Source organism: Microcaecilia unicolor, chromosome 6 (assembly GCF_901765095.1).
Source record: "Microcaecilia unicolor chromosome 6, aMicUni1.1, whole genome shotgun sequence".
Classification (NCBI taxonomy): domain Eukaryota; kingdom Metazoa; phylum Chordata; class Amphibia; order Gymnophiona; family Siphonopidae; genus Microcaecilia; species Microcaecilia unicolor.
The window spans coordinates 313,212,391-313,239,088 of record NC_044036.1 but is presented as its reverse complement, the minus strand read 5'-3'; the positions used below and the strand labels follow the sequence as shown (position 1 = coordinate 313,239,088).

At 43.3% G+C, this 26,698-nt stretch overlaps 1 protein-coding gene across 5 annotated transcripts in view; it reads left to right on the top strand.

Moving 5' to 3' along the window:
• The window catches only part of MFSD11 (major facilitator superfamily domain containing 11), a 73,778-nt gene that overhangs the window by 6,756 nt on the left and 40,324 nt on the right, over window positions 1-26,698 (top strand). For all 5 annotated transcript variants that reach the window (XM_030208159.1, XM_030208158.1, XM_030208157.1 and 2 more), the window contains 4 exons: window positions 7,534-7,613; window positions 7,739-7,835; window positions 13,585-13,643; window positions 24,654-24,801. In XM_030208159.1, the coding sequence (XP_030064019.1) occupies window positions 7,534-7,613; window positions 7,739-7,835; window positions 13,585-13,643; window positions 24,654-24,801 (384 nt within the window). The remainder of the gene's footprint in view (window positions 1-7,533; window positions 7,614-7,738; window positions 7,836-13,584; window positions 13,644-24,653; window positions 24,802-26,698) is intronic.

Genomic DNA, 26,698 nt, shown 5'->3' with positions numbered 1-26,698 from the left:
CAACCTGTATAGAATCTGGGAGATAGTGCCATGTAAAGTCTCGACACCCTTGTATCTTTTTCACATTCTGATTGTTGGAATGTAATTGTATTTTACATGCATTGCCTGTCACCTATTATTTCTCTGTGATTACTCTGTGACCTCTGATGTGAATTACTTAGAGAGGTCACACTGCTATGCAACTTCCTGTGGGGGTTAGACACAGCACATGCAGCACATGGAGCACATGGAGCTCATGATCTCTCCTAACCTGAGAGGATCTATGGTGGTGTGAGCATCCATTACCATCTAAGCACATGGAAGGAGCTGATAATACAAATGTATAGTAATATGTAAATATAAGCCTGTCTGATTATAATCTAACTACAAACTGTGAGTAAACAGATGTTTTGTTACTTCAACTTTAAAGTGACTCAGCAGTGAATTATTCAGGGGTGAATGAGAGAGAGATGAAGAAAGAAATTAACATTTCTAAAGCTGAAGCTGTGTGTACTAAAATCTGCTAATTATTTACTACAAATAATCCAACAAAAGGGTTATGGGCCCAGGGCTCAGGAATTGAAAAAGAAGAGAAATATTACCAGGCAGAAAAAAAGGCCACATTTTTTCTCTTAAGTTTTAAAGGAAAGATTCAGTCTGTCTCTCTCTCCCCCCACACAGCAGACAGAAGGCTAAGAAAATGGCTGAGGGAAGAAATTCACTATTGTTCTACTCTCTCAAGGTGCCTAAATTAACTGAGTTTAATTATCAGCTATGGGAATTAAGATTCATATGTCTCCTTCGAGCAAAAAGATTGAATATATGTTTAGACCAAGACAGAACAGCTGAAAATATGGCTGAATGGGACAGTGCAAACTATTATGTGAAGTGCATGCTTTTGGAAGCTCTCTCAGAGAAACAAGCCATATTAGTGGAGGGAAAAGATACACCAAAGGACATTTTATATAAACTGAGAACTATGTATGCAACTACATATGCAAAGCAGCAACCAATTTGGCTGGCAGAGTTGAATGAAACCAAATTAAGGGATAAAAGTAAATGTAATGATCACATTATGCATCTTATGTCTTCATTTCAAAAGCTAGAACTTTCTGGAATTCCCATGTGTGATGCATTGAAAAGAGCATTTCTTTTTACCTCACTATCAAAGAAGTTTGATGTTTTTAGGTCTGTAAATGAGGCCATTGAAGGGCAATCTTTTGAACAGGCAACATCAAAACTAAGGCAGGAATGCATAATAAATGATTCTGAGGAGATGTGTTCTCAAAGTCAGTCAGAGAGAAATGAAACAAATTTCTTGGCAAAGAACAGAGGAAGGCGGAGCTATGGGAAAACTCCACCCAAGGGCAAGCTGATTTGCTACTCATGTGGAAAGGAGGGACATGTATCTAAATGGTGTAAGGAAACACAAAACACTCCCTCTAGCTCACCTAAGCCAATGGAACTAAAGAATTTTCAAACCAGGAAATGTATGAAGGACAAAGATAAACACAAGGGTTTTCTAATGGCAGAAAAATCTTTGACTATGGTAAATAATAATTCAAATGAAAGTACTTGGATTTTGGATTCGGGGAGCACATGCCATTTAACCAATTGTAAGGATTTCTTTCAGGAAATGTGTCCAGAGGAAGGTATTCTTAAAACTGCAAACGCAGGGACTGCTAAGATCCAAGCAAAAGGTATTGGATTCTTAAAATGCAAAGTGTCTAATGAAGTTAAAGAAATTCCTGTAAGTGATGTCTTGTATATTCCCCAAGCAGTTTGCAATATGCTTAGTGTATCTACATTAGATAAGAAGGGATTTGTGATTCATTTTGAAAACAGTAAGTGCACAATCTCTAAAAATGATGAAGTGTATGCTGAAGCTTTTATGCATAATGATGTTTATAAGCTGAACATTTCAGGTGAAGCCTCACATATGGCGCAAGTAAGGAAGAATGATGGTAAATGTAGTCTGGAAATCTGGCACCGCCGCCTGGGACATCGTGATTCTAAGGTGATCCAGGATCTTTACAGTAAGCAACTGGCCACTGGCATTCAGATAAGTGCAGATGCTGGTAAAATGGAGAAATGCATAGACTGTGTTACTCAAAAAGGTGTGAGACCCTCATTTCCTGCATACACAGGAAATAGGAGTAATAAAGTGCTGGACTTAATACACAGTGACTTATGTGGACCGTTTAATATCCCATCATTGGGAAATAACAGATTTGTGCTAATATTCTTGGATGATTTCTCTAGATATTGTGTGGCCTATTTGCTGAAAGAGAAAAGTCAAGTCACAGACATGCTGAAGAAATACGTAGCCATGGTGAGCAATAAATTTGAAAGAAAACCAAAGGTTCTTCAGACCGACAATGGTGGTGAGTTCACTTCACAAAGCATGCGCACATTTCTAGAACAAGAAGGCATTCAGCATATCACAACAGTAGCTTATACACCAGAGCAAAATTCTGTTGCAGAGAGAAAATTTAGGTCACTTGTGGAAATGACCAGATGTATGCTGTCAGATAGCAATCTCCCTAAAAGACTATGGGGGGAAGCCATTCTCACAGCAGTGTACCTACAAAACAGAATGCCAACTAAAGGCGCTGAGCGCACACCACATGAGACATGGCATGGTAGGAAGCCAAACCTGTCAAACATAAGAACATTTGGAAGTACAGCATATGCTCATATACCAAAGCAAAGAAGGCATAAGCTGGATTCCACAACAGAAAGGGGCATTTTAGTTGGCTATGCTCCAGGACACAAAGGATATAGAATTTTGAATCTGAAAACTGGCATTGTTGGCATAAGACATGTTACATATTTTGATGAAAACAAAAGGGTTGATAAAGGCTGGATTATCCCAGATGAGCCTTATCATCCAGAATATGAAACTAGAACCATAATAGACATGCCAGTGTATATAAATGCCATACCAAGGCAGATGTCTGAAAGCAACTCATCTGTATCTAACGAGGAACAGGCAGAGGAAGCAGACACAGAAAGGATCATTGAAGAAGACAGTACAGTTGGAGAAGGGGAATCAATTGGAGAAGGACTCTCAGATTTAGAGGATGCGGAAAGGTCAGACCAACCTGTTGTCAGACGCTCATCCAGGGAAAACAAAGGTGTTCCACCCCCAAGACTGTCTTACCTAACAAAGTCAGCAGAAGCTCAAGAGCCCTTAACATGGGATGAGATTGAGAAAATGCCAGCAGAAGAAGCTGCTGAATGGCATAAAGCTGCACAAGAAGAAATTGATGCATTGGATAAAAATAATACTTGGATTCTTACAAAATTACCTCCTGGCAAGAAAGCTATAGGATGCAAATGGGTATTCAAGTTAAAAAGGAATGCACAAGGAAAAGTGGAAAGGTATAAAGCAAGATTAGTCGCAAAGGGATATCTTCAAAAATATGGAGAAGATTTTGATGAAGTGTTTGCACCCGTAGTGAAACACACGACAATAAGAACACTTCTGAGCATTGCAGTCTCAAAAGGCATGCAAGTCAACCACATTGATGTGAAAACAGCATTTCTTCACGGAGATATAACTGAAGACTTGTACATGGAACAACCAACAGGTTTCATAAATACAAAACAAAGACAGCTAGTGTGTAAATTAAACAAAGGTCTTTATGGATTAAAGCAAAGTGCAAAATGTTGGAATGATAAATTGCATGAAATATTGACAAATTTAGGATTTAAGCAAGGTGAAGCAGATAAATGCTTGTACACTAGGTGCACAAATGGACAATATGCATACATTTTAGCTTTTGTTGATGATCTGCTCATTGCAAGCAAAAGTGAGCAAGAGTACAAAGACATTGTAAAATGTTTAAACCTCAATGTTGAGATAAAAGAACTTGGTAATGTGTCATACTATCTTGGTATAGAAATTGAGAAACAAAATGATGGTTCTTATCTTCTAAGCCAGAAGCAGAAAATAAATGAGCTTATTGAAAGTTTAGGTATGCAAGATGCCCAAGTTGTAAGCACTCCCATGATCACTGATTTTCTGAAGGATGAAACAGTAAGAGAACCTTTACCAGATAACATCCAATATAGATCAGCCATAGGTAAGCTTTTATATCTAGCTACCACATACAGGGCTGATATAGCAAATGCAGTAGGAATTTTGAGCAGAAGGGTCAGCTCACCTACCAAATCAGATTGGACTGCAGTTAAAAGGATGGTAAGGTATTTAAAGGGTACCATTGATTGTAAATTAAAGATTTCAGCCAATAGTAATCCAAAACTAATATGTTACTGTGATTCAGATTGGGCAGGGGATCATTCTGATTATAAATCCACAAGTGGATATGTGTTTATGTATGGAAATGTACAAATTTCATGGGCCAGTCATAAACAAAGTATTGTGAGTCTGTCTTCTACAGAAGCTGAATACGTGGCCGTATCGGAAGCGTGCAGAGAACTGATGTGGATTGAAAAACTTTTGCTGGATTTTGGTATAGCTGAAAAGAGACCAATCCAGATAATGGAAGATAATCAGAGCTGCATCCGACTGTCACAGAATGACAAGGTTCAGTCACGCACCAAGCACATCGCAACGAAATACCACAACGTGCGAGAGTTGGCGAAAGAAGGGGTCATCAGTCTACACTATTGTCACACCAGTGAGATGACAGCTGACATCATGACCAAACCGTTACCCAGAGAACATTTTGTGAATCTGCGTATAAAGCTTGGACTTTGTATGAATAAATAATTGCATGACAGTTATGCATGAGAAGGGGTTTGTTGGAATGTAATTGTATTTTACATGCATTGCCTGTCACCTATTATTTCTCTGTGATTACTCTGTGACCTCTGATGTGAATTACTTAGAGAGGTCACACTGCTATGCAACTTCCTGTGGGGGTTAGACACAGCACATGCAGCACATGGAGCACATGGAGCTCATGATCTCTCCTAACCTGAGAGGATCTATGGTGGTGTGAGCATCCATTACCATCTAAGCACATGGAAGGAGCTGATAATACAAATGTATAGTAATATGTAAATATAAGCCTGTCTGATTATAATCTAACTACAAACTGTGAGTAAACAGATGTTTTGTTACTTCAACTTTAAAGTGACTCAGCAGTGAATTATTCAGGGGTGAATGAGAGAGAGATGAAGAAAGAAATTAACATTTCTAAAGCTGAAGCTGTGTGTACTAAAATCTGCTAATTATTTACTACAAATAATCCAACACTGATATCTAAAAAGTACAATTCAAAATGATTTAAAGGAGGAGTTTGCTTCAGTGGTCTATACAGAGGGAGGCTGTGTAGTTTCAGCTTGCAATAGCATTATTCAAAAAGGTGCTTCTTGGAGGACAAGCTGGCCTATTTATTCTCTCAGGTAGGTGACGCTGACCACGTCGCCCAGTCCAGGACTTATGACAAGCATAAGTAGAGCTTTGTGGAGCGCGAGACATGCTCCACTGTGCATGCGTGAGCTCCTTCCCGCTCACTGCGAGAACGCAGTGAGCTCATTTTTTTTTCTATCGAGGTGAGGAGAGGGTATGGTTTTCTACCATCTCCTCACATTGCTCGGTCCAAAGAGCTTTTTATGCCTTCTGGCATTTTTGTTTTTAGTCTTTGTGTTCTCGTTTATGGAACCCCCCCCCTTATTTTTTTCCTTTATTTTCTTGTTTCTTTATTCCCTGGTTTTAAGTTTCCTTGTTTTCCATCGTCACATGGCTGTTTTTAGGTAGAGAAAGAATTTTGTTTTCTATTTATTTATTAGAATATGTCAGTTTTTGAAGTATGTGTCTGCCACAACTGGTTTTAGACATGGCTGCCTGGGGTCACAAGAAAAACCTCACTCACTGGCCTTCAGTTTCCAGTATAGCGGTGGTAAATCTCCAGCTTTGAGAAGGGTCTCCCTTGGCATCTTTGAACTCCTTTACCTTTGCTGGCAGAGATACCGAGCCTCTCCAGTCAAATAAATGGACTGCCACTGCTTGTTTCTGGCTCCGAGCAGCATTCCAGGACTTCTTGTATGTTTGAGAATTCAAGCAGCACGGAGTGTCGGTAGTCCATTTATTTGGCCGGTGGGGCTTGGCATCTATACCAGCAAAGATATGTCTAATGTGCCCGCACAGGGGGAGAGAGAGGAATGCATTGCCCCCCAGTCCACTCCAGCCCCCCCCCCAAAAAAAAAATTCATTGGAACCTATTTACTAATAATGGCATCTGCTGGAACTGACACACATTAATGCACATTAGAGCAGGTTAACCTTATAATGCACTTTAATAAATACAGTGTTAGCACACACTCATATGATAATGCATGTAAGAAAACCTAGCCCAAAATGTTAAGGGTATGGAGACTTTTTCAGAGCACTGTAAGTTAACAATTTCAATGAGAATTGTTCACACCATATCTTCAGAAGGATATAAAGAGAATGGAGTCAGTTCAGAGACTGACTACTAAAATCGTCAGTGGTTTAACTCATAAAGCATAAGGAGGTAGAGTTAAAGATGTAAATATGTATAGTATATGTTGGGGCAAAAAGGTGGGGGAGATGTGATAGAGACATTTTATTTTCTTTATAGCAAAATGCACAGGAAGCAGGCTTTTTCCAGTTGAAAGGAAACCCGGGGGAGGGGTGTCGTAGGATGAAGATGAAAAGAGATAGATGTAGACTTAAGAGTAATCTGAGGAAAGATTTCTTTACAGAAAGGATAGTGGATACGTAGAGCAACCTCCTATTGGAGGTGGTGGAGAAGAGGTCTATATACTAGACCCCATATAGAACTACATTCAATAAATGGTGCCTAAAAAATCAGTACAGGCCTGCTGTTTATACCAACAAAAGTTTGGTGTAAGTCCCAACGCTGATCCCCTTTTGTTCTATAACAGTGTGCATAAATTGTGGGAATGCCCCCAATCCGACCATGACCCTCCCACAGCCGCGCCCCCTTTTTGGATCATGCATATATTCATATTCGTAAATTTTAATTAATGCCAATTAGCACTGATAATTGTTAGGGTCCAATTATTGGTACTGATTGGCTCGTTATTAAATTGTGTGTGAAGATTCAGCATGCGCCAAATTTGCATGCACAATTTTTAGCAACATTTATAGAAATTGGGGGATAATGGGCATTTTATAATGCAGTCAAGGGTTGAAAGCTACTTTTTTGATATTAAGTATTCCATTACAATACAGATTCACTTATAACACGGTCAAATATATTGGTTCTCAGTGTCTGCGTTATGTGGGGTTTACAGTGTATCTGAATTCAAGAAAGCATGGGACAAGCATAGAGGATCTCCAAGAGAGAGGAAGGAATTGTAGAACTTAGTAGTTGGTATAGATGAGCAGACTACATAGAACACGTGGTCTTTATTTGCCTCATTTGCTATGTGTCTGTGTAATCTGGGAAGTCATCTTCTTTGTTCTAGACCTTAGTGTATTGTTCAGAAAACCAGCATTGAGACAAGACTTTGATTTCTATGTATATCTGCATTCTAAGTTGTGAACAGCAGAAAAATCATTGGCATGTAACAGCTTGACCTTTTGCATTTTAGTGCATATATTGCCACATTTATCCAGCCTTTCACGTGGACCTTCTACACAGCTTCAGTTTTCATTGGTATAGCAGCTGCTGGTAGGTTTTTCCAACTTCCTGGGGTATAATCACAGTGTTAAAATTCAGTTTGCTTCTTATGCCCATGTGTATAGTTCTAAATGACTTGTCTCATTGCTTAGTATCTTCTTTTGCTCTAATTCTAGTGCTTTGGACTGCACAAGGAAACTGCCTAACAATTAATTCTGATGAGAACACTATTGGGAGGAACAGTGGAATATTCTGGGCCCTCTTGCAGTTCAGGTAAAACTCTGTCACTCTAGGGATAAAGTGGTAATTGGAAGAGAGGTATTCATGGTTGTAGTTTGCCTCCTCATTTTCTTTATACTGTACCTATCTGACATCTCCCTCTCTCCTTCTACCCCCTTCCTCCTTCTACGCCCTCCCTGCAAGATCCGGTGTCACTCCTCCTCCCCTCCACGTTTCTCCTTTCAGCCTTTTCATCCTGTGGTCTGCTGGTAGCATTGGTGATGGTAGCATGCTGCCTTTTGCTTGTCCAGAAGTGTTCTTTCCTTGCTACGTCCTCTTCCTGTGTAGATGGGCCGTTGCAGAGAGAAGGCTTCCAGGCAGGCCAAAGGCAGTGTACTTACATTACTAATGCTGCGGCGGTCCAGAAGATGGAAAGGCTGTATGGAGGGAGAAAGAAAGAACACGACAGTGGAGTTTGGGGGGAGGGAGAGAGCGTGACACTGGACCTTGCAGCGCAGAGGAAGGGCGGGCGAGTGATACAGGACCTTGCAGGAGGAGGGAGGGTGGGTAACACTGGACCTTGCAAGAGGGGAGAAAGGGAGGGAGGGAGAGAAACACCATATCTTGGCGGGGGGGGGGGGGGGGGGGGGGGAGGTGGTAGAGGGAGATGCTGCACCTATGGATGGGGAAGGAAAAGATTAAAAAGATCACAGGGGGTAGGGATAGAAATGCCAAAAACAGTTGTGGAACACTCTTCCAAGATAGGACACTATCACGCATGGGGGAGGGGGAGAGGTAAACAAGAGCTTGGATGAAGAGTTGGGGAAGAGAGGGGTTAAGAAGCTGGACCCGGTGGGGAGAAGAGAGAGACAGATGCTGGGATGAGGAGGTGGGAGAGAAAGATGGGATGGTGGAGGGCAGATTGGGAAAGATGCTGTATCTGGGGAGGGGGAGGAGGGAGAGAGAGGGAGATGCAGTATCATGGGAAGGGGGCAGGGGAGAGAAGAGGGAGAGATGCTTCTCCTGGGGTGGGAGTATGGGAGAAAGGGGAAAGAAGGGGGAGAAGCAGGAGAGGGATGAGTACACAGAGGGCAGATACTGAACATGGGAATACGGACAGGGACACAGAGAGGAGGTGCTGGACAGGACAGAGAGGGAATGACAGTGGACATGGAGAAAGAAAAAAGTCAAATAGGAGAAACTGGAAAGCAGAAGATGGATGGGACTGGGGAGGGGGAAGGAGCAGAAGATGGATGTGGTTGGAGGGAGGGAGGAAGGAAGGAGCAAAAGATGGATGGGACTGGGGGTGGGGAGAGGAAGGAAGGAGCAGAAGATGGATGGGGCTAAGGAGGAGATGGGGCTAGGGGATGTGGGAGAGGGGAACAGAATAGAAGATGGATGGGGTTGTGGGATGTGGGTGGATGGGAGGGGAAGGGGAACAGAGCAGGGAATTATGGATAGGAGAGATGGAGTGGGAATTTGAGGGTCTGAAATGAGGGATAGGGCAAGAAAAGGGGATGACGTGGGGAAAGGTTAAGACATGTATGTCATGGAAGGATGAGAGGCACTGAAAAGGAATGGGGGTACTTGGGAGGGGTATGGCTCTCTGAAGGGGTTGAGTGAGGGTGAAAATGGATTTACGATGGTGAAAGAGACACTATTAGGCATGGGGTATAGGGTAAGAAATAGAAGAATGGTTTTGGAGGCAAGGGAATGAAATAGAGATGACAATGGAGCTGGGACTGATAGGGAGATGTGATCTAGTGGAGGATAGATGAGGGCTAAGAGGGTGAGTACAGAGGATGGGGATAGGGAGTACAGAGGATAGGGGACTAAGGAAGTGGGTGAAAGATGGGAAAGGGCTTTAGGAGACTGCATAAGTGAGAGAAATGCTTAGTAATTAAAATTCAGTGCAAGAAAATGCAGAATCATATTTTTGACATGCAGAAATTTAAAGGTATGATCCATGATGGGGGTTGAGGAGCTAATGAGCATCGACTAGAAGAGAGATCTCAGAGTGATAGTGTCTGATGATATCAAGAAAGCAGGAGTGGTCCGACCATTAGACCACCTGAGGCATGGGCCTCAGGCGGCACTCTTCTGGAGTGGCATCTATGTTCCAAAAGCCGGCAGTGGCAGGTGCGATTCCCATACGCTACCCTGCCGCTGGCATGCGCCTCTTCTCTTTTACTGCGGCCGCCTCTCTGCTGTATCTTCCTGTTTCCTCAGAGGCAGCTGCAGTAGAGAAGAGGCTGGTGCCAGCGGCAGGGCAGCAAATGGAAATTGCTGCCGGCGTTTGGAACATGAAGAAAGGTAAACTTGGGGAACGGGATGAAGGAAGGAATGGAGGGAGATAGCAGAACTCTACCTTGGGGGGGAAGGGGGCGGCATCTGGCCTTCGGCTGCCCATGCAAGAAACCGAACAGTGTGATAAAGCCGTGGACAAAACCAGGAGGATGCTAGGATGCCTTGGGAGAGTCATAACCAGCAGTGAAAAGTAAGTGATTATGCCACTATATGAGAATACTGTGCTCAGTTTAGGAAGTCATATTTCATAAAGGGTAGACAACGTGTAGAGATTTTGGTTGCCGTCCTATGTACTATGGGATCTGCATTAGGACTGATACTGAATGAGATGAGACTGAACAATCCAGATGGTACTAAACATAGGTGCGGGTGCTCTCAAGCACCCTCAATAATTTGGGACAGTGGCATAAAGTGCCTGTGTTTGGTCACTGTTGGCCGCCCTCCTGCTCCCTGCATTACACCGCTGTCCTTCTATTTTTCGGGCCGCCAGCAGTGCCAGTGAGGTAAACACACTGCCTTCGGCGACCCGGAAGCTTTCCCTCTGCTACAGTTTCCTTGCCCGCATAGGCGGGATGCTGCAACCGAGGGAGAGCTTCCGGGGCCGCCGAAGGCAGTGTGCTTGCCTCACTGACGTTGCCGGCGGCCCGGAAAATTGAAGGAAGCGGTATAGGGAGCCAGAACAGGCGATGTTAAAAAAACTGAAGTACTACTACTACTACTACTACTACTACTACTTAGCATTTCTATAGCGCTGCCAGGGTTACGCAGCGCTGTACAAGTTTAACATGGGAAGGACAGTCCCTTCTCAAGAGAGCTTACAATCTAAAGATTACAAACTATGTAGTCAGTGTAGGTAACATGAATGGGGAGGGTGATTAGGCGCCAAAAGCAAGGGAGAAGAGATGGGCTTTGAGCAAGTACTTGAAAATGGGGAGGGAGGGCGCATGGCGTATGGGCTCTGGAAGTCTGTTCCAGGCATAAGGTGATGCGAGGCAAAAGGGGCGGAGTCTGGAGTTAGCGGTGGTAGAGAAGGGTACGGATAGGAGTGATTTGTCCTGAGAGCGGAGGTTACGGGTGGGAACATACGGGGAGTATGAAGCCAAGTCTACTTTTCCCTCTTCTCCACACAGCTGTTGGTCATCCCCATTCACACAAAATAAAGCAAGCAAACCTATGAGCCGCTTCTCCACATAGCTGTTGGTCATCCCCGTTCACGCAAAATAAAGCAAGCAAACCTATGAGCCGCTCTATCCGAATTGTTGTTTGTAACATTTTTATTTGCTCTCGCTCATTTTTTTCAAACGTGTCGACTTTGCAACATACGGATGTACACAGGGGAAGTATTTAGTAATTCTAAATCATTGTGTTGTTTGGAGGGGCTGGTTATAGGGACTCTCTGTATTCGTGCAGAGATGTTTTCATCTAGTAAAAGGCCACCAAAACAGATATCATCATGTTATGAGAATCAGGTGCTTAAAAATCAGACTTACTATTTATAACCACAATTAAAAAATAAAAAAAACATTCATTAGGTTTGAACCAGCGAGCATTTAACGTCTTTTTTTTCCTGTGCCAACATCAAAAGAAAATGATGGCATATGGGAACTTGCTCCTTTTTGTTTTGTGGAATGCAGTGGTTATTACAAAAATGCACTTGCCTTTTTTTATTACTGCTATTTCACAGAGATGTGTTGAATAATGAGGTAGGGGCTTCCTTCATGCAGAAGTTCTGTCCAGAGGCAGTTGAAATGTGCCAACATTGTCCAGTTCCAATTACTTAAAAAAATGTTTGGCTTCTACTTCCAATAAGTAACTAACTTGAACACATACAATCAAACCGCAGTTATATATGCCACTGCGGACTGCACATTCAGTGAAAGGGGAAAAGTCTCAAAATGGCAACACGCTTATGTCCTAGAGTTTTTCTCAGGACCTTTAAAGCTTTTGTGACTGTATGTAATCACTGACTTAAACCCCCAACCACTCGATGTCCAAATGGGGTACTTTGTTTTGTAACTTTATATCATTTTTTTCTTTTTTCAATACTTTTTCAAATTTTCAACGAACTGTAATATTTGCCCAGGTTGGTGTATACTGTTAAAGATGTCTTAAAAAGGTGTGGTTTGGATTTTAAATGTGCAGGGAACAGTGCTTTGATGGTGTAGTAATGTCTCAGGAATAAGGAATGGTGTGCAAGCTAAAGTTTGGGAAATGGAGTCTAGTGCTGTCTGTGAATGTAGTCTAGACCTATTTCTTTTTTGGTGGTGGCAGGCGGAGGGAGAATATTGGGTTGTATTTAGTTCCCCCAATCATTTTGAAAAGTTGGCTTCTATTGGAATTCAGAGGAGCTATTTATCCTGTGCAAACGTTTTTGTCCTGATCATCCCAGATCAATTAATCTTCTCTAATATTCCACATTATTAACTCCTTTTTTTAAATATGTAAATATCGTTTCAAAGAAAACAGGTACAAAATTAGTATTATCTAGCCCATATCTGGAGGAAGTTCTGAGGTACTAATGGAGGGAAAAAGGAAATATTATCCTGATAATATTGCAGACCTAGAAATCTAATCACTTTAACCCTAACAAACCTACTGAACACAATTAGGCATCTTACAGAGTAACAATGTCTTTAGTAGAGAGGAACCCTTCTAAATGAGTGAGGTCCAAAAAAATATGTGAATTGTTTTCATGCATATTATTAACTCTGACGATTTAGATGCAAGAAACCTCCTGTCCAGCTGCTTTAAGTGATTGAATAATTCTTATGGTTGTTCCACGTTTGTGTTAGTAAGGGGGAACGGCTTGCTACAGTCCAATTTTACTAAACATAAGACCACATAAACTGTACTTCCATCCTCCTAGGGAGGTGTCTGCCAGCATGCCGAGGCTTTTTTTTTTTTTTAATTTCTGGACACTTGGAACCTGATGGAATATACTGTCCAATGTCGCACAATGACAGATCATGTCATGTGATCTACAGCTTCCTTCCAGAGGAAAGAAAAGTTGCTCAGCAGTAGACCTCTCAAGAGTCTGAATCAACTCAGTGGAACATATGAAGTTAGTGGAAAATAAGTTAATTTTACATGCAAGTGTAGGAACATTGATGAGTAGTTTGTCTTATGGAGGAAATGTTATTTTAATTATTCTCTGGAATTAGAAGGCTTAAAAACCTGTAATGAGTAAGGGCTTCTTTTACAAAGCCACGCTAGCGATTCCTGTGCGGTAAGTGGGCTTCCTCTCATTTGCCGTGCAGGAATCGCTAGCTCAGCTTTGTAAAAGATGCTGTAAATGGAAAAAAAAAATCAAAATTTACTTTGTGTTTCCTGGTAACTGAACATATATTTTTGGAAATACATTACAAAGACTCTTGTTTAGTAGCTTTAGCGCCTATATTAAGAAGAAGATTACCTAAAGTTAGATATATACATATTTGTTAAGTATTTTAGAGCGAGCTGTCAGTAAACAGATTTGTGTTCCTCTTTTTTTTTTTAGCTTGTTTTTTGGAAATCTCTTCATCTACTTTGCTTGGAAAGGAAAATCTCGCATATCAGGTTAGTGCTATACCAATGGCTTGACATTTCATAGTACAGTCTTACATACAACAGATAATATCAGTTTGTTCATGCAGTTCATTTCATCTGATAATGAGCTAATTTACTTATCTTGGTTATGGCCTTTGATAAATGGAGAAGACATGGGCGGTCTATATGATGTATGCGTAAATTTAAAAAGGAACCAAGAGAGAGACACACAGAACTCAATTATTTTATGAATGTTTCCCTTTCATTTTTGTGCTTTAATTTGCTCCTGAGGCCGTTTTGTAGCTCCTGAAACAGTTACAGCTACTAGTAGACTTGCCTGGTTTAGACTGTAGAGAGAACAATGTTTGTGATGTGGGACTGGGATGAGACCAAAACAGTTTTCACATACCTTTGAATACTTTCTTACTGTATGTCCCATCAGAGACTACATTCAGCTTTAATTGAGCAATCTGAAGGTTATGTACACATCTGCTAGACCTTGGAGGTTCATTGCACTCCCTCTATCCCTTCAGCTACAGTGTCATTCATTTTAGAACATTTTTCAAGTGCAACAACAACCAAATGATAGCTAAACTTGGGTCCAATTAAAATTCCATGGAAAGATCACAACAAATCACATTCCTTAGCTTCTCCCAGGATTTTATTTTACTTAGGTGTGCTAACAGATTTAGCGCATGCTAACGATTAATGCACTAAATGATAAGATGCTCATAGGAATATAATGGGCATCTTATTATTTAGCACACACTAATCATTAGTGTGCACTAAATCCATATGTTTTTTCTTGCCTTTCTCTCACTTCTCCTTTTGTGGACTCACATTGCTGTCTCTCTCTTTTTTTTTTTTTTTTAACTCTGCCCCTTTCTTTCCTTTCTGTTTCCTCACATCTTCCATTCTCAAAAAGGTACAATATTTTCAAAGTGACCAGTTAAGACATTCTTTCTTTATCCCTAGGCCATTCCTAAAAGTAATAAATAGAAAGAAAACAAAATAAAGGAAAAGACGGTGATTCCTTTTTTATTGGACTAAAAAAGTCCATTTTTTTTACAAGCTTTTTAAGGTAGAGCCCTCTTTTTCAGATCAGATAGGCTATTCTTGTATAGACTGATCCTGTAAGGAAAATATTTTGCATATCAAGTGGAGCATTTAAAATTAAGGGCCTGATTTACTAAGTAGCTCTAAGGGTGCTCTAGCATTTTTAGCACATGCTAAAAACACTAAAAACAGTAGTGCACCTTAGTAAATAGGGCCTTGTATATTTATAAACTATTTTAATGACATAGAGGAACAGAGTGTAAGCAAGAGTCTATAGCTGGGGGAAGTACAGGAGGTTTAATCGAGAAACTGATGAAGGAGGTTAGTTTACTTCGGGGCCTATTTATTATGCTGTGTTATCTGGTCAACACAGGAATTAATATGCACTAACATTTTATCATGCACTGTCACATTCAATAGCTAACATGGAAGGGGACAGGAAATGGGCAGGCACTGCGTTTTTACGGTTAATGGCAAATGTTCGCATTGTTCCTTGACTGCTAACACTAATGATAAACCAGAGCAGTTAATGCCAATTTGTGAGGCATAGCTAACTGCATGACGTTGTCAGTCATCCTAATGCATGCTGGCAACTTTTTTGCCCCTAATGCATGCTGGCAATTTCTTTGCTGCATTAACTGCATGGCTGCCTTCCCCAAAGTGCTGAGAATGCCACCAACAGTTCATATAGAGGATTTGCAGTTACTACATGTTAATGTTGGTTATTACCTCATGTTAGTGGCAAAATCTTAGCACAGCTTAGTAAATAGGGGCCTTAAAATGCTGCCTGATTCCAATTGTGGGACACTTGCAATTTTTATTTTATTTATTTGGATTTTGCTCACACCTTTTTCAGTAGTAGCTCAAGGTGAGTCACATTCAGGTATACTGGGTATTTCTCTGACCATGGAAGGCTTACAGTCTAAGTTTGTACCTGAGGCAATGGAGGGTTAAGTGACTTGCCCAAGGTCAATTTGAACTGGTCACCTCTGGATGTCAAGACTGGTGCTCTAACCACTAGGCTACTCCTCCACTCCAATTGTTTTTGACTTTTCTGTTAATACTGAAGCTGCAAGGAAACCCCGTTTTCTTTAGTGGCCTTCCAGACTAGTCAAGACGCTTGGGTTATGCATACCTACCAGCAGATGGAGACTGAGAATACTGAATTTGAGAATTGCTGAGTCTGGTACTTCGGAGCAGGGACGTCCGGCACAGGTTGTGAAGACTCAGTTCAGGTAGGCCCCTTTGCGGCAGACTGGCAGTCTCATCTTTGGCGGGAACCGCTACCATTTTAGATTCAGCTTGGGAGGCAGATGTTCCTCCTCGTTTGCTCCCAGAGGGTTACTTTCCAGGTTCCGGGGCTGCCAGTGACAGAAGTTTACTGGGGGGGGGGGGGGGGGGGGGGGGGGGGGGGGTGTTGGTTTTCCCCTAGAGTTTGGACAATATACAAGGCCTGGCAGTCTGAGGGTGCCGTGGAGGAGGGCACTTCAGAAGAGAGGCAAACTTCTGGTTCAGACAAGCATCCTAGATTGGATTGGGCCGAGGATCTGGTAGATGTGGAGCAGAATTTGTACAGTAAGAACTTCTCAGATCCTGAGGGGGATGCCTGGTAGGCAGGAGACCTTCCCCTTGGGGAAGATCCCGTGATGGCGTGCATCTTTCCTAGGGAAGAACTCTGTTGATCTCTCAAGTCACCTCACTGCTGAAATTTGAAGATGAAGTGTCTGTGGAAGGTGCAACTAGGAAGGTGGACTCGCTAGTGAAGGACATCAGGCTTCCACGTAGATCTTTCCTATGAATCAGGATCTGCGGGTCATGGTTCAGGTAACATAGTAACATAGTAGATGACGGCAGAAAAAGACCTGCATGGTCCATCCAGTCTGCCCAACAAGATAAACTCATATGTGCTACTTTTTGTGTATACCTTACCTTGATTTGTACCTGTCCTTTTCAGGGCACAGACCGTGTAAGTCTGCCCAGCACTATCCCTGCCTCCCAACCACCAGCCCCGTTTCCCACCACCGGTTTTGGCACAGACCATATAAGTCTTCCCAGCACCATCCCCGTCTCCCGCCACCGGCTCTGCCACCCAATCTCGACTAAGATCCTTAGGATGTAAATAGGAGTGTAAATATCCAGACTCGCCTTGCAGGGTGCCACGTACCACGGGGAAGCTGTATACCATTCATACGGAGGACAGGGATTCGTTCTGGCCTCCTAGGGTGGACACTGTTCTTACAGCCATCATGAAGAAGACCGCCATCCCGGTGGATAGTGGCGTGGTCCTTAAGGATCCCCAGGATAGAAGGATGGAGACTTTTTAAAAGCATAGTTTTTATCTGTCGATGTTGGCACTCCAGGCTTTCATCTGTGGGGGTATTGTGGCCAGGTTATGGCTTAGATGAGCAAGAGAATTCTGGACACTCTGCTGTCAGCTCAGAGCCTCATTTTTGGCGAATGCCTTGTATGATTTGCTACAGGCTTCAGCTAAGAATATGGCCCTCTCAATGGCGACAACACAAACAGGGAAAACCTCTACATCAGAAAGACCAACAGGAAAAAGTAGAGGCTGAACAAGGGACAAATCCACCACTGGAGATGTTATGGAGAAACACTTTATTGATGCAAATATTAAGGGGCCCCTCTCAGTGGCGGCCTGGAGAGCCCTGAGGCTTAGAGGCTGGGTGGCGGATGTCGCATGCCTTTTGGGGAAGAGTTGGATAAGTTGGTGTGGGGCTTAGGGGATGCTAAGTCCTGCGGTTGCTTGAGGATAAACCACGGGGTGCCGGCAGAGGTGAGTCCGTGAGTGGACGTTTTTGAGAAGCTAGACGATACCGGCCAGGCAGATTCAGTAAGACTCAGAGTCTTTTTTTTTTTTCTTCAGAGGACCCAGTCCTTTCGTGGAGGCCATTGGGGGGGGGGGGGGGGCAGAGAGTCCAGTGCTGGTGCCCCCAGTCAGCTTAAAAGGGGCAAACAGTGGCTTCCCCCATATCCATTTTAATAATAGACTATGAACTTTTCCTCCAGGAACTTGTCCAAACCTTTTTTAAACCCAGATACACTAACCACTGTTACCACATCCTCAGGCAACGAGTTCCAGAGCTTAACTATTTTTTGAGTGAAAAAATATTTCCTCCTTTGTTTTAAAAGTATTCCCATGCAATTTCGAGAGTCCCCTGGTCTTTGTACTTTTTGAATGAGTGAAAAATCGATTCACCTCCACCTGCTCCACACTATTCAAGATTTTGTGGACCTGAATCATATCCCCCCTCATTCATCTCTTTTCCAAGCTGATGAGCCCTAACCTCCTTAGCCTTTCCTCCTATGGAAGCAGTTCCATCCCCGCTATCATTTTGGTCGCTCTTTTTGTAATTCTGCTATATCTTTTTTTGAGATACGGCGACCAGAATTGAACACAATACTCAAGGTGAGATCGCACCATGGAGCGATACAGAGGAAGTACTTGTAAAGGAGTAAAATACAAACTAACACACGCGACCAGCTTTTCCTACATGAGTACGCAGTTATGGAATGCACTACCAACTCACTTGAAAACGATTAATGAATTAACTAACTTCCGTAAATCTCTGAAAACCTATCTCTTTAACAAGGCCTACCACGAGAACCCATAACTAACTAAAACACAACACCTATCCACCTTTATTGTGAATATCTCACTCTTTAACTGCTTGACCAGATCATCTTGTTTTCCTTGATTTCTTTGTAACACCAATTGTATTCTTTACCCTGGTATGGCGACGCCATAACTGGTCTTTGTAAGCCACATTGAGCCTGCAACTAGGTGGGAAAATGTGGGATACAAGTACAATAAATAAATATTTTTGACCTTATTTTGCATCCCTCTCCTAATAATTTTTAGCATTCTGTTTGCTTTTTTTGCCCGCTGCACGCTGAGCAGATTTCAGCGTATTGTCTACAATGGCACCTAGATCTTTTTCTTGAGTGCTGACTCTTAAAGTGGACCCTAGCATCAGATAACTATGATTCAGATTATTCTTCCCAATTTACATTTGTCTACATTAAATTTAATTTTGTATGCCCAGTCTTCCAGTTTCCTTCCTGCAATTTTTCACAATCTGCATGTGTTTTGATAACTTTAATACTACTACTACAACTACAAATCATTTTTATAGTGCTACTAGATGTGCTCAGCGCTATACACATTATGTACAAGTACTTTCTCTGTCCCTAGGGGGCTCACAATCTAATTTTTTAGTACTTGGGGCAATGCAGGGTTAAGTGACTTGCCCAAGGTCACAAGGAGCTGCAGTAGGAATCGAACTCAGGTTGCCAGGATCAAAGACCACTGCACTAACCATTAGGCTACTCCTCAACTTGAATAGTTTTGTGTCATCTGCAAACTTAATCACCTCACTCATCGTTCCAGTTTCCAGATCATTTATAAATATATTAAATAGCATTGGTCCCAGTACAGATCCCTGTGGCACTCCACTGTTCACTCACCTCCATTGAGACAAACTGTCATTTAACCCTACCGTGTATTTTCTGTCTAATAACCAATTCTTAATCCATATAAGGATATTGCCTCCTATCCCATGACTCCATAATTTTCTCAGGAGTCTCTCATGAGGTAATTTGTCAAAAGCTTTCTGAAAATCTTGATACACTACATCAACCAGCTCACCTTTATCCATATGTTTATTCATGCCTTCGAAGAAATGAAGCAAATTAGTGAGGCAAGACTTCCCTTGGCTGATTCCATGCTGACTCTATTCTATTAAACCTTGTTTGTCTACATGTTCCATAATTTTATTCTTTATAATAGTTTCCACTATTTTGCCTGGCACTGAAGTCAGGTTTACTGGTTTATAATTTTCTGGATCACCCCTGTAACCCTTTTTAAAAATTGGCCTCACATTGGCCACCCTCCAGTTTTCAGGTATTACGGATGATTTTTTAACGACAGGTTACAGATCACTAGCAGCATATCAGCAATTTCATATTTGAGTTTGTTCAATACCCTGGGGTTTATTCCATCTGGTCCAGATGATGTATCATTCTTTAACTTGTCAATTTGGCTCAGTACATATTTCAAGTTCACTGAGATTTCTTTCAGTTCCTCAGCATCGTCACCCTTGAAAACCATTGGTACATGTAGATCTCTTACATCTTCCGTAAAGACCGACACAAAGAATTCATTCAATGTCTTTGCTATGGCCTTCTTTTTCCTGAGTGCTCCTTTTGCTCCTTCCTGATCTAATGATCCGACAGATTCCCTTGCTGACTTCCTGTTTTTGGTGTACCTGAAAAGAGTGTTGTTAATGGGTTTTTGTCACCGCAGCAAGTTTTTCTTCATATTCTCTTTTAGTCTTCTTTATCAATGCTTTGTATCTGGCTTGACAGTGCTTATATTGCTTTTTATTTTCTTCATTCAGATCCTTTTTTCCATTTTTTTGAAGAATGTTCTTTTGACTCTAATAGCCTCTTTCACCTCACCTTTTAACTACATTGGCTGTCATGTGCTCTTTTCCACCTTTTTTAATACGTGGAATACATTTAGTCTGGGCTTCCAAGGCTGTAAGGGTGCTATTGAACAATGCCAATCATCAGGGCAGCACAAGAAGCCATCAGGTGACAGCAGAAGCCTCCGGTCTCCTGGAGTGAGTGGTGGTGCATCTGACCGATCTTTCTGAGGCCTACGTAGTGGACGTTGTCAACACGCAGGAAAATTTTTTTGAGCTGGCACACTGTGGATCAAGGAGAATTGTCCCTATGTTGGGAGGCCTTCAAGAAGGTAGTTCATTGTTGGGGAGCCCAGTGCTAGACCTGATGACGACACTCAATGCTCAAGCTTCTCGATTTTATTTTCCAGTCGCTGGAGGGAGGTGTGCTCAGAGGGGATTGATGCGCTGAGTCTTCTGTGGCCAAAGGACCCCCTGATGATTCTTCCCTAGCCAAAGGACTCCCTGCTGTGCATGTTTTCACTGTGGTCGTTAGTGGATCGGATCATTCAACACATAGAGTGCATCCTGGCCTAGTGATTCATTAGCCTTGCCGACCTTGGTATGGAGATCTCGTATGCTTAACGGTGGATAGCCCGCTGCCTTTGCAAGGGATGGTCAGCCTACTGTGGCAGGGTCCAGTGATAATGCCAAACTCATCTCCATTCTTGCTTATGGCATGACTCTTGAAAGGGTGTGTCTAAAGGGTTCTCTAAGGTGATTTCTACGATACTACAGTCACATTAGCACTCAGTGTCCTTGGCTTATGTGAGAGTCTGGTGGGTTTTCAAGGCCTAGGAGAGAGGTTTTTGGCCCTTCCATTCATTGGTGCCGAAAGTTCTTGAGTTTCTCCAGGATGGAGTTGTTGGAGGTTTGGCTTTGGCCTCCTTTAAAGTGCAGCTAGCGGCCCTGGCCTCTTTCCACGATGCTGTTGGTGGTGAGTCATTTGCATGTCTCCCAAATGACATCTGCTTTCTAAGAGAAATGAGGTTTATGTGGCCTCATAGGTGGCCATTGATGCCTCCATGGGATTTGAATCTGGTTTTGGAGGCGTTGGTTTCTTCTCCTTTTGAGCTGCTGGCTGCAGCGATGCTGAAGGCAGTTTTATTGGTTGCTGTCTTCTCGGCAGGGAGCATCTCAAAATTGCACGCTTTGTTGTGCCAAGAACCCTTCTTGGTTTTTACTGAGGAATAGGTTATGCTACGGATGGTTCCTTCCTTTGTCCCTAAGGTGGTATCAGCCTTTCATGAGAATTAGTTGATTTCCGTTACAGTGTTCTGAGATGCCTCTGGAAATAAGGATCAGCGGCGGTTGGCTCACCTGGATGATCGGAGGGTGCTGTTTGAGTATCTGCGTCAGACAGATGAATTTCACAGATTGGATCGTTTATTTATGCTATTTGGGGCCCTGACAAGGAAATGGCAACATCTAAGGATTCTGTCGCACAGTGGATCAAAGAGGCTGTTGCATCGGCCTGTCTTAAGGGTTGCGTGGTGCTGCTCATCCTCAAGGCTTGTCGTCACATCCTCTTGGGCTGAGAGCAGCTTGATTCCGTCTCAGGATATTTGTCGGTTGGCAGTGTGGACCTCTCTATATTCCTTTGTGAAGCATTACAGAATTGATGTGCAGGCTTCCCAGGATACAGTTTTTGGAGCCAGAGTTTTGGCATCTGGTCTTGGGGAGGGGGGTCCCATCCTTGAGATAACTGCTTTGGTATATCCCAAGTGTCTTCACCAGTTTACAGGGTCTAAATTTGCCTTCCTTAATGGTCTTCCAGACTGGTCAAGAGCCCAGCTAGTGTCAGAAGAAAGCGGAGACACGGATGGGCTTGCAGGGACTGTTATCACTATGCTGGTACCACTGGTAGTGGCTAAGGGTTCAGGTCTTTCAGTTTGTTACTAGTTTTGGTTCCTATAGAAAAAAAAAGGACATTTGGAATGCTGGGATGGAGTCCAATTGGTCTTTTGGCAAAGGGCCAGGTTCTATGTTTCTTTCATCTGCTTTGTTAGTGGAAATACCGTCTAGCTGGCTGGGAATTGCACAGTGTTCTCATACTATTCTCAGAGTCAGTGTTCTCAGTCTCTATGTGCTGGTAGGCGTGCATAACCCAAGCATCTTGACCAGTCTAGAAGGCCTAAAGGGAAGAAAATTAGCAGATAAGTTCTAATTTCACCTTTCTTATCTCCTGGAAATTTGTAGCATCCTTTTGGTATAGATGATTTTAATTCATAGCAAGGAGTTGTTTAGTTGCATAAATGGTTTCTGATATGTGCAGTGAACATTAGGTTTCCACACTCCTTTGGTTCTGCGCAGTATTGTTGCCTTGGCATTACTGAAATTCGCAATGTGCAATCATTTTGTTTCTAACACCAGAAACAGAAGAAATCTATTTTGTTTCAAAATATCAAAGATGACAGGTTAAGAGTATTTGTATATACCAGTGGCAATGATTTGCTTGAATTGGTAGCAACAGTGCTTTAACATGAGACAGTGATTCACAGATGCAGCTTGTCTGTTAAGTTGCTTCCATAAGTGTGCCCTTTACATGTTTTGGTTAGCATGAGACATAGAAGATACAAAGATTTGTTTCATAGACTTCAGAGCCTAGACTTCCCTATTGATGACCCATGATGTTTGGTGAAGACTTGCCTGGTTCCCGTGGAGGGGCATAATCGAACGGGGCACCCAAGGTTTTCTGAGGGCATCCTCGCGAAGGGGTGGGGAAACCCATATTATTGAAACATGATGGGCGTCCATCTTTCGTTTCGATAATACGGTTGGGGACCCCCAAATCTCAACATTTAGGTCGACCTACCTTTGAGAATGAAAATTTGATACAGCAAATGAAGTTCTACAGGAGTAGGAAACGGTTAAGATTTTGAAAATGATAATAGACCAGAAAAATTTGAACAAAATGAATATTATTACAGATGATTAATATCGAGATTGTTGTTTTCCCAGAGTTCTGGGTATGACTCCTAAAGTTTTTTTTCCTCTGAAATGATTGCTCTTAGTATATTAATTCAAAAGGAGTGAATCCTGTGAAACTGGGATTATCTTAATTAGTGGGAATTGGATTAGAGACTCAAGTGTTTGTATTGTTAAATAATTTCTGGTTTTAAAAGAGAAAAAAATGAAATCAGGTGTATTATTTCCACTAATATTGGACAATAAGTATGTTTCCAACGAAATTAATTGACTATACACCGTTTTCGGTTTGAAGAAGCCAACCAGATGATCAATGTGGAATAATGATTCAGATAAATAATAACTGGGGATAATCAAGTTAATACCACGTTTTCTTTGTTTACTGTTGTTTAATTGATCTCCTTGTCTTGTTTCACTCTCCCTATTTATTTTGTGGTCTAAGAAAGAGAAAGATTGTATAAAATCCATTTATCTAGTTGAGATTGTTTTCCTCTAATTTTAATGTACAGTCATCTCTGTATTACTGTTTGCAAGTGACCCTTGTAAAATGAAAAATTATAAATAAATGATTAAAGAGATGGTCGACCTAAATGTTGAGATGGTCGTCCCCGGTTTTTGGCCATAATGGAAACCGAGGATGCCAATCTCAAAAATGACCAAATCCAAGTCATTTGGTCGTGGGAGGAGCCAGCATTCGTAGTGCACTGGTCCCCCTGACATGCCAGGACACCAACCGGGCACCCTAGGGGGCACTGCAGTGGACTAACTGATGCACTAACTGAACGGAAAACGCCCTTCCCTTAGCAATCCCTTAGCGATTTGGAAAGGAACGGGCATGCATGAAGGAAATTGAATGCAAATGAGCTGCTCACTGCACACGATTTCCTTCCTAAGGAGGGGAAGCCAGTGCAGAGCCGTCCCTATGTGTGTGTGTGTGGGGGCAGTTCAGGACGTCCAAAATGTTTGAAAGAAGGACGTCCATGCCTTCGCTATGCTCCGCTGACACACACGTACGTTCCCTCCCAGGGACCTGCATACTGCTGCGATGGACCTGAGTATGACATTTCAAGGCTGTCAAAAAAAGTTTTTAAAGTTGTTTTTTTTTCAGGGTGGGAGGCGGTTAGTCACCACTGGGGGAGTTAGAGGAGGTCATCCCCGATTCCCTCCAGTGGTCATCTGGTCAGTTCGCGCACCTTTTTGAGGCTTGGTCGTAAGAAAAAATGGACCAAGTAAAGTCGGCAAATTGCTTGTCAGGGACGCCCTTCTCTTTTTCCATTATCGCTCGAGGACGCCCATCTGTTAGGCATGCCCCAGTCCCACCCTCGCTATGCTTCCGACACGCCCCCGGGAACTTTGGTCATCCCCGCGATGGGAAGCAGTTGGGGACGCCCAAAATCGGCTTTCGATTATGCCGATTTGGGTGACCCTGAGAGGACGCCCATCTCCCGATTTGTGTCGAAAGATGGGCGCCCTTCTCTTTCGAAAATAAGCCTGATATTGTCCTCCGTGCACACCTTGCACGATACTTAAAGCCACGTGTAAAGGCCTTTTTACTTTCTTTTTTTTTGTTTAGATGCTGACCGCCGGACAGTTTTTATCGCTCTGACAGTGATCAGCCTGGTAGGAACTGTTCTTTTCTTCCTTATCAGGAAGCCAGATTCTCCAGCCTCATTGGAGGAAGATGCCATCTTGGAAGATAGCACAAATGCTGAAATCAACGTGTAAGTTTTCCAGTGCAGCACACACTGCTGTTTCTCTATCAATAGCTCAAGTGTCCTCCTGCTATGTCATCCATTTTTGTGCAACTTTGTGCCTACTGCACAGAAAGGTAGCAGAGTAAAAATCTTGCTTGTATTTAGTCATGTAGGTTATAGTACCCTTTAGACCATAGGTTTCTAACACACGGTACACATACCCAAAGGGCACGTGAGACATCAGCAGGGGTGTACATGACACCCAGTGGGTGCCCAACCACTGCCTTCCCCTCCCTGCCACCACTCACCTTCAGGGCCACTGCCTTCCCATGTCTGCAGTGGCACCAAGAAATAGACTCTATGTCTTACCCTTTTCTCACATACTGCAAGCAAACCAAAATGAGGCACAGGGCCATAGACTTGTGTTTACCACTGGCATCTCTTGTCGGTCCTGCTCTTCCAAAACAGAAAGCTACATCATAGTGGGCAGGACCAATAAGAGCTGCCAGTGGCGTACACAACGCTATGGCCCTGTACCTCAGTTCAGTTTGCTTGCAGCGTGTAGCCATATTGTCAGGGAGACAGCGGGTGAGAGAACAGGTAGGTGTCAGGGAGGGGAAGAGCGCAGTTTCTGTTTCCTTGTGCCTCTGCACAGGAAGGCAACAGCTCTGCAGGCAAGCAAGTGGCAACAAAGAGGGGAAGGCAGCAGCGAGTGGAGGGGTGGATAGAGGTTTCGGTGACGGAATGAGTGACTGGGAGTGGGATAGGAAAGAGAGAGATGGGGCATTAATAATAGAGGGAGAAGGAGAGAGAGAGAGAGAGAAAGATGGTTGATGGGGGGAGGGGGGAGGTGATAGAGAGACCAGAGAGAGGTGGAGCAATGTGGAATGGTGGGGAGAGGGAAAGAAATGAGGTGATGCTGGATAATGGGGGATGGGAGGAAAGAGAGGCAGGACAATGGTTGGAGGAGAAAGAGACAGAGAGGTGATGCTAGATATGGGGGGAGGAGGGAGAAATGGGACAATGCTGAAGGTGGTGGGAGAGAGATAGTAGGGAAATATTGGATGAGAGGTGTAGAGAGAGAGACAGAGATGGGATCCTGAATGGCCAGGGCAGGGGGGAGAGAAAAATAGAGGGCTAGTGTTGGATAGTGGGGGGAGGGGGAGACAGAAGAGATGCTATATGGCAGGAGGGGTGCAGGCAGAGGAGATGCTGCATGGCAGGAGGGGTGCAGGCAGAGAGCAGAGGAGATGCTGCTCGGCATGTTGAGGGGGAGACAGAGGAAATGCTGCATGGCATGGGAGAGAGAGACGGAGATGTTGCATGATGTGCAGGGGAGGGGGGACACAGAGGAAATGCTGCATGGCATGCGTGGGGAGACAGAGGAGATGCTGCATGGCATGGGAGGGAGAGACAGAGAGGAGAATGCTGCACGGCATGAGAGGGAGAGACAGAGGAGATGTTGCGTGATGTGTGGGTGAGGGGACACGGAGAGAAAATGCTGCATGGTTTGGTTGGGGAGACAGAGAGGAGATGCTGCATGGCGTGAGAGGGAGAGAGAGGAGATGCATGGGAGGGAGAGACAGAGAGATGCTGCTGCATGGGAGGGAGAGACAGAGAGAAGATGCTGCATGGCATGGGAGGGAGAGACAGAGAGGAGATGTTGCATGTCGTGGGAGGGAGAACAGAGAGATGATGCTGCATGGAATGGGAGGAAGAGAGGAGATTCTGCATGGTGTTGGAGAGAGGCAGAGAGGGGTTACTGCATCGTGTGGGGGAGAGACAGAAGATGCTGCATGGTAGGGAAAGACAGAGAGGAGAGGAGATTCTGCATGGCATGGTGGGGAGAGACAGAGAAGATGCTGCATGACAGGAGGGGGGGGAGGCAGAGGGCAGAGGAGATGCTGCATGGCAGGAGGAGGGA